The sequence below is a fragment of the Argopecten irradians genome, chromosome 12, assembly GCF_041381155.1.
Source record: "Argopecten irradians isolate NY chromosome 12, Ai_NY, whole genome shotgun sequence".
Taxonomy (NCBI): Eukaryota; Metazoa; Mollusca; class Bivalvia; order Pectinida; family Pectinidae; genus Argopecten; species Argopecten irradians.
The window spans coordinates 36,849,290-36,857,252 of NC_091145.1; the positions used below are offsets into that span (position 1 = coordinate 36,849,290).

General features: G+C 36.2%; 1 protein-coding gene across 1 annotated transcript; it reads left to right on the plus strand.

The window, feature by feature from the left end:
- Positions 1-232: 232 nt before the first annotated feature.
- Positions 233-5,380, plus strand: LOC138304857 (PI-PLC X domain-containing protein 3-like). Its single transcript, XM_069245187.1, has 2 exons — positions 233-505; positions 1,031-5,380. Exons 1-2 carry the CDS (start codon positions 409-411, stop codon positions 1,906-1,908), a joined length of 975 nt encoding a protein of 324 aa, XP_069101288.1. The 5' UTR covers positions 233-408; the 3' UTR covers positions 1,909-5,380.
- The last annotated feature ends 2,583 nt before the right edge of the window (positions 5,381-7,963 follow it).

The window sequence follows — 7,963 nt, forward strand, 5'->3', positions numbered from 1 at the left end:
TTGTGTATCGCGCTTATAAAAATATCACTTTCCAACGGACTCGATGAAATACAGTAACTAGTTTTTTTTTCATTTTCAATCCGAATCAAGGAATATCCTCTATATATTGTATTAGAATACAATAGCAGAAAATGCCCACTAGCCTAGATCAATACTGGCTAGATCGGGTTAACTGCAGAACAGCAAGCCTTCAATACCGAACCAAAAATAGTAACACGTCTCAAGTTCCCTATGTGTACTACATGCATATCTGTATGACAAGGCAGGGAGGTATGCTGTTCACAATTTACGTATTTAACAGAGCGTAGTCGAGTTTAGACACTGGGTTCCAGAAGGTGGACTAAAACATTTGGCATGGATTACATGACAGTAGGTTGTTTATAATTTAGGTATTTGGAGGACTTTAACATGACCGAATTTAGTATGGATTATAAGTTAACAGACTGGATGTCACACCTACCCGCGAGCTGTGTACAGACACCATTAGACCAGCTAGCTATCCCAGGTAAGGGGGATATAACACTGTTCTGGTGTAGTGTTGGCTATCGGTTCATGCATGGTTAAATCGAGTAATATGGGGTACCACACTAAAGTAAAGCAAGCAGGAAACAGAGGCCAAAGTATCGCTTATGCTTTGAAACATCTTTCCGCTTTTCATTTCAATGTAACTTCTGTTTGTTTCACTTATAAATTATAATATTCGGTGTAAGTTAATCATATGTCAAATTGATTTCCATCTATTTCGATGAGTCAGTAATATTAGCTGCGCAAAGGCGTGAAAATACAGAAAAGTGCATTACCTCAAATTTGTTTCCGTGTCATTCTCTATATATATCCATCCCTTTTATTCCGTCGTCGCAGACAAAACCTTAATATAGTTTTGCTTTGACATAGTTCAGGGGTAAATATTACAACAGTAACAGTAACCTATGAAATGTCGAGGATGATTGGATGTCAGCAGACTGAAATGCGTGTTTATTTTCTATCTACTGAGGATGTTTCCACTTACTATAATTTATCTCCTCCACAGGTTCACATGATACTTTCAGTTACACCGTCAGTCCGTCCGGAGATGTGGGACCGGACGGGCCATCCTATATAAAGACCCTGGTCCGTCTGTTTGGTACCGTGGGTAAGAATGTTTTGTATCATTGGTCCGTGACACAGAGCCTGAACGTATCTCAGCAACTGCAGCACGGAATACGCTACCTTGACTGTCGTGTCTGCTGGTCCTCAAAAACAAACGATTTCCGTTTCCTTCATGGACTAATCGGAGCTACAGTGTCTGCATGTTTAGATGAAGTAAATGTGTTCTTAGAAAAGCATCCCAAAGAAGTGGTTATATTGGACTTCAATCATTTTTACTCCATGTCCAATACAGACCATGTTAACCTTCTGACTTTACTGACCGATAAACTCGGCAGTAAGATGTACCCGTATAACGAAAAGGTAACAGTAACATTAGAAAAGATATGGGAAAGAAATCTACAGATAATTTGTATCTACCAGAACGACATTGTCAAGGGAAACCAGACCTTCTGGCCGGGAGCCACAATCAGGTCTCTATGGGCGAACACCCCAAACATTGATGTCCTCATGTCAGTCTTGGAGAAGAAATACATGTCAGGACGACACAACAATGGATTCTACTCCTGGCAAGGTGTCGTGACTCCCAGCACTTGTACCGTTTTCTGTAACATTTGTAGCAGCCTTAAAGACTTATTGGATACAAAATTGGCTCCGGTTTTTGTCAGCTGGCTGAGAAATAAGAAAACAGGTATAAATGGAATCAATGTTTGTACGATGGACTTTGTGGAGGAAGCGAACTACATATCTAATGTAATACAGCTTAATTACAAATCATCTCAAGGTGTTATCTGTTACAGAGGAAACCAACCACCTATATAAACTCTTAATATACCATGATATTCTTTCAATTTGAAATATATCCTACATCCGCAAGCCATGACTAGCCAAATTATTAATGCATTAATGCCTAGATTAATGCATTTTCATATCCCACTCATGTACACATACCTTCAATGCGGAATAAACCAGTTAACACTTCTTAAGTTACAAGACAATGCAATGTGTTGTTTTGATTCAGATACCCTAAACACTTGATGATAAGCCGGTGTAACGTTGAATATGGACCTATGGTAAAAAAAATTGACCTGGGGTCATTTTTCAACGTTGTAAAGTGACCTCGAATGCCGTTGAAATATGAACGTGGAGTTGAAAATTGACAGCTTCGAGGGTCAATGCTCAGCGGTAGGTTTGTTAAAAAAACAACCGCCTCTTCAGTTCCGTAATAACCGCGATTTAAATTGACCTCATTTAAACATCTGAGGTGCCTGGGCGTATTACACAAAATACGGCACTTTAAAGTTTTCTTGTGGAAGTCTTCCTTATCACAACCTAGTATGCGATATGACTCTCTGATGTCACTTATAAAGCGTAATATTATCGTACCGCAGTAAATAAAAAAGGAATAGTACTTATAAAATGCATGCACGTATAGTTTGCTTTCAATTACCAGTGGATTATGTTATAAAACTATAATTGTGGGATATTATTAATTAGCTTCTTAGTTTTAACAAAAAATATTACTTTATGTTAGATATGCTATAATTTTCTACTATTTTCATCGTTAATACATGGTCACGTGACGTTCAATATATAGCATCTTGACTCGGTGTTTCCAATATTCCTTTACAAACTTCTTTGCCCAAACGCTGCATTATCTTCTTTAGGGTGGCGTTCTTTGAGCAATGTGCTTTTTTTTTGTTTTTTTTTTGTAATTAATATACACATGAGAGATAGTTTTTGATATTTGTTAAAGAAACGACATATCTACTTTAAAAAGCAATGACCTTTGTTTCGGTTAATATGGTGTAATATTGCCCTTGCAGATTTTAAAATAATGACCGATGGCGTTATTTATTCTACGCGGGAGATATAACACTATATGAACCCCAACAAAGGTCCATAATTGATATATATTTTCGCTAACGATATATTTACAACCCAAATTATATCTGACAGTGACAAGTGAACCCACGTTCTGATGGTTGGAAAGAGAAAGATTGTAACCAATTCAAACTTGTTTTGTTAATTGTTGTCGGTATTTCTCTGGGATAGTTTGGAAGTTTGGGAAGAGAATGGATGGAAGCTAGAAAATTCATACTATGAGTAAAAGTTATATTTAATGAAATTAATCTTAGCCCCTTAATGAAACAGAAGGGAGTGATTTTTAACAAAATTTCAACTTGAAAAAATGACAAAGCTATACTAAAGAAAAAAATCACGGAATAAAACGGCATGTAATTTCGCAAACAGTTTGCGTAATGTGAAAAAAACCGCGTTATTTTGCGAAATTTACAGTGTACGCGTTAAACCTACGCGCAAAAATTAGTGGGCTTTACTTAGGTTTACCCTGAATATTTTTTCTAAAAATTAGATATCAGCTTTAAAAACTACTTATGACGCATATCACACTCAAAAATTAATTTCTACAGGTAAGGGGGAAACTTCCCTGTCAAACTTTAATAATGATTGGAACATTAGAACAGACTACTTGTTTCTACAAATAAACACTGTTTAGAGACTTAAAATGATAAACTAATATAGATCACGTCTTATATTGTAAAGGTTTGGTTTATTGTTGTTTTACATCCTATGAACAACCAGGGTAGTTTAAGGACATCCAAGGCTTAGAAGGTGGATGAAAACCGGAGTACCAGGAGAAAACCACCGATCTACGGCCAGCACCTGGCAACTGCCCCACGTGGGATTCGCGACCCAGACCTAGAAGGCTAGTGGTAGATTTTGGAATTATTAAAATTAAGAATCATTAAAATTAAATATAGATAGCTCTGTTCACTTAAGTCATCACCACTTAAGCCCATTTAGCATGTTAGGTATCACTTAGAGGAAGCCAACCTAGAGTAAAATGTTATTATCACTAATTGACATATGCAAATTATTAGCAATGACCAAATTATAAATCCTGAAATGTTTACAATATATGAATCCATCATAGTCATATAAACATTTGATAATAAACAATAATATTAAATAAATCGCTTATAATACCGAACAAAAATAGTAACACTTCTCAAGGTCCGCGTGTGTACTTTATATGAATGGCAAGACAGGGAAGTATGCTGTTAACAATGTATGTAATTGAAAAACTTGATGACACATGAAACATGACATAATTTGACATGGATTACAAGACGGGGAGGAGGTTGTTTATAATTTAGGTAATTGGAGGACTTTAACAAGGCCGAATTTAGTATAGATTATAAATTAACAGACAACTTAATCACAATTCATGTTAAGGTGTTGTCTATTACAGTGACTAGCCAAATTGACTGTGCATTAATGCCTAGATTAGTGCAATCACATATGCTACAAAATATGCAAAGCACATACACATATACCTTCAGTGCGGAATAAAACTATTAATAATTAACACTTCTCATGTTACAAGACAAGGCATTATGTTGTTTTAATTAAGACATTTCGAAGAAAACTTAAACATGGCAGAATTTATTCAATTTAGCGTTGCCAATGAGTTAACAGATTGGATACATATGTTTGCTATTCCAGGTAATGGTTATAAACTGGCACACTTAATTCTAGTTACTAATATTTATCTCCTACCCAGGTTCACATGATACTTTGAATACTTCCAGTTACACCGCCAGTCCGTCTGGACACGTGGAACCGGACGGGCCAACCTGTATAAAAGACTCTAGTCCGTCTGTTTGGTACCGTTAGTAAAAATTTGTATCATCGGTCCGTGACTCAATGCCTGAATGTATTTCAGCAACTGCAGCAAGGTATATCCCTGATAAATACCCTGATGACCTGTTCTGGTTTTGTTGTCTTCTGGTCTATATTGTTTTGGTGATGCACTTGTTATGCCGGTTGGTTTACATTATCTGTAAAAGAAATTTATGTATATTTCTGTGTAACAAGCATGTAATGTTACATGTCATTATGATAACGCATCCAGCTCTGTTAAAATGTTACGGTGATCATGTTGAATATGTTCTAGTTTGGTACGAGAAAGTTTATGAATGGTATTTATTGTCAGAACATATCAATTTAAATGTATACTATCGAAACATGAATGTGTATTGATAGTGTGAGTTTTGTAAGTTGGCAATTATTGGTGCATGTTGTGAGCAGACGACAGCTTTACCGCTATATATATATATATATATATATATATATATAAGAAATAAAAACAATAACGACTGACTAGTGAGCGCTTTGTGTACCTTAAGTCTTGTTCACATGTGCGGAACGTCTGGTTTGTCTATGTATTTGTGTTTTTAGCTTGATGTCCTAAATAAATATCTGTATCTATTTTGTTGAGTCATTTTTGAACTGTTGTCACAAGCCATCATCAAACGAACTTGAGAAAGGGTTCTTAAACCTTTATACACAACACATCGTCAGGAAAGATGTTCGGTCTGATGAATTTACTATTTAAGGTCGGGGCACCTGACGGTCGTTATTTACTACTAACTATAATTGTACTATTGAGAAACATGGTGAAAGTAGAAAACGAAGGAAGTTCCATGTTTAATGGTCTACAGTAGTAGCAAGTGGCCTAGGACTGTGGTAGCAAGTGACCTTGGACTGCGGTAGCAAGTGACCTTGGACTGTGGTATTTTCTTACATCTTTTGATGATTCTAGTTATTCAATTTATCTCCTCTCCAGGTTCAGTCTGTGATGTGGGCCATCCTGTATAAAGACCCTGGTCCGTCTGTTTGGTACCGTGGGTAAGAATGTTTTGTATCGTTGGTCCGTACAGAGCCTGAATGTATCTTAGCAATTGGAGCGATTGGTCCTCAATAACAAACGATTTCCATTTTCTTCATTGATTTATCGGAGCTATAGCATCCTAAATAAGTGGTTATATTGGACTTCAATTATTTTTTACTCCATGTCCAATACAGACAATGTATTGTTAACCTTTTTGACATTGTTGACCGACTGGGCAGTAAGATGTGTTCATATTGACAGTGTGACATTGGAGATGACGTTAGAATATAACCAACAGGTTATCGTCATCTTCCAGCATGATATTGTCAAGAAAGACCAGACATTCCAGAAATCACAATAAGGGCTCTATGGGCGAACACCCCAAACATTGATGTCCTCGTGTCAGTCTTGGAGAAGAAATACATGTCAGGACGACACAACAATGGATTCTACTCCTGGCAAGGTGTCGTGACTCCCAGCACTTGTACAGTTTTCTGTAACATTTGTAGCAGCCTCAAAGACGCACTGGACCCAAAATAGGTGCCAGGTTTTGTCAGCTGCTGAGGAACAAAAAAACAGGTATTGATGGAATCAACATTTGTACGATGGACTTTGTGGAGGAAGCCAGCTACATATTTACTGTAATACAAATTAATTACTATTTATGTTAAAGTGCTGTCTGTAACAGAGGAAGCCAGCTATCAACTGTAATACAAATTAATTACAATTCATGTTAAAGTGTTGTCTGTTATAAACAGAGCCAACTCAATTTCTGGTGTAATTGTCTAACATCACTAGATATTACGTAGTCAATAGTTAATGATAATCCTAATATACCATGGTATTTGAAATGTAACTTACATCCGCTACAGTGAATAGCCGATTGATTTAAGCATTAAGTAAAGGTTGTTGTTGAGCAAGAGTGAGTGAATGTTATTTGTAATGTTGTATAAACTAGATGCTATTATTTGAAAAACTGAATAAGAAATGTCAAATAAAACACCATGGAAAATGGTAACATGGCTCCTAATATGATATTAGGGTGTGAGTTAGAGTTAGCATTGCTTTTATTGTTTCCGTTTATACTTAAGACTTGGGGTTGTGGTTAAAATAAGATTCAGGATTAGTAAAGCAATATTTCATTTATTTAATGACTCACGTAATTGAAATAATATTATATATATGCATATTTTATGATATATACGGTAACTGTTTTAATCTAATGCACAGCACAGATTGATGAACAGTTGTGACACCCGGTGAGTTGGAAGGCTTCACTTGGTCCTGCAACTGTTGTAAAGGAACAGAAACAACACTTCTAAGGATAGAAAGTTCCCTTAGTCATATTCAACATAACAGTGAACTCAGATTAGATCATGTCGAGAATAGAATTACGACAATAGAGGAGAGACAGAACAAACACGAGGAATATGTATCAACACAGATGGGCAATTTAAAAATGGTTGTAAAAGATGAGATAGTGAATGACCTGAAGAGTGAAATAACAAAAATTGTGGACCAAAGAACACAAGAGCTACAAGACAGAAAGAACCGAGACACAAACATAATAATTTTCTATGAGATTAGTCCTATAAGACGGTCCTTCAACATGACGTCATACAATCATGACGTATCTTCAGTTTACATGACGTTAGTGTACAGCCAGGACACTATCCTTGACAGTAGAGTTCCGACATCGCCAGAAGTTGAAAGAGTCTATGATGTTGATTTTCAGGAGGCTTTTACTATAAATAATGACATCAATACCACTATCGACTAATCACCTTCCCTCATCGTTTTTTATTCAAATGTTGATACCCTCACGCCAAGCAAATTATCAGAGCTGTAGCAAATGGCAGTCGAAAAATCACCAGACATTATATCTCTTACTGAAGTTTACCCAAAAGCCACCACAAAAGTATATTAGGAACTCTACAATATACCGGGTTATGACACTCACCGAAACGAAGAAGGTAAAAGGGGGGTTCTTATTATGACAAAGAAAAATCTCAACGCTATGAAAGAACTAATTTCAATTGATTTCGACGAACATGTATGGTGCAGCATAAATTTGAAAAACAAAGATAAATTACTATTGGAAACATCTACAGAAGCCCGAACAGTGATAACGAAAATAACATCAAATTAGAACACCTTTTAACTGATGCACTGAAACGATCA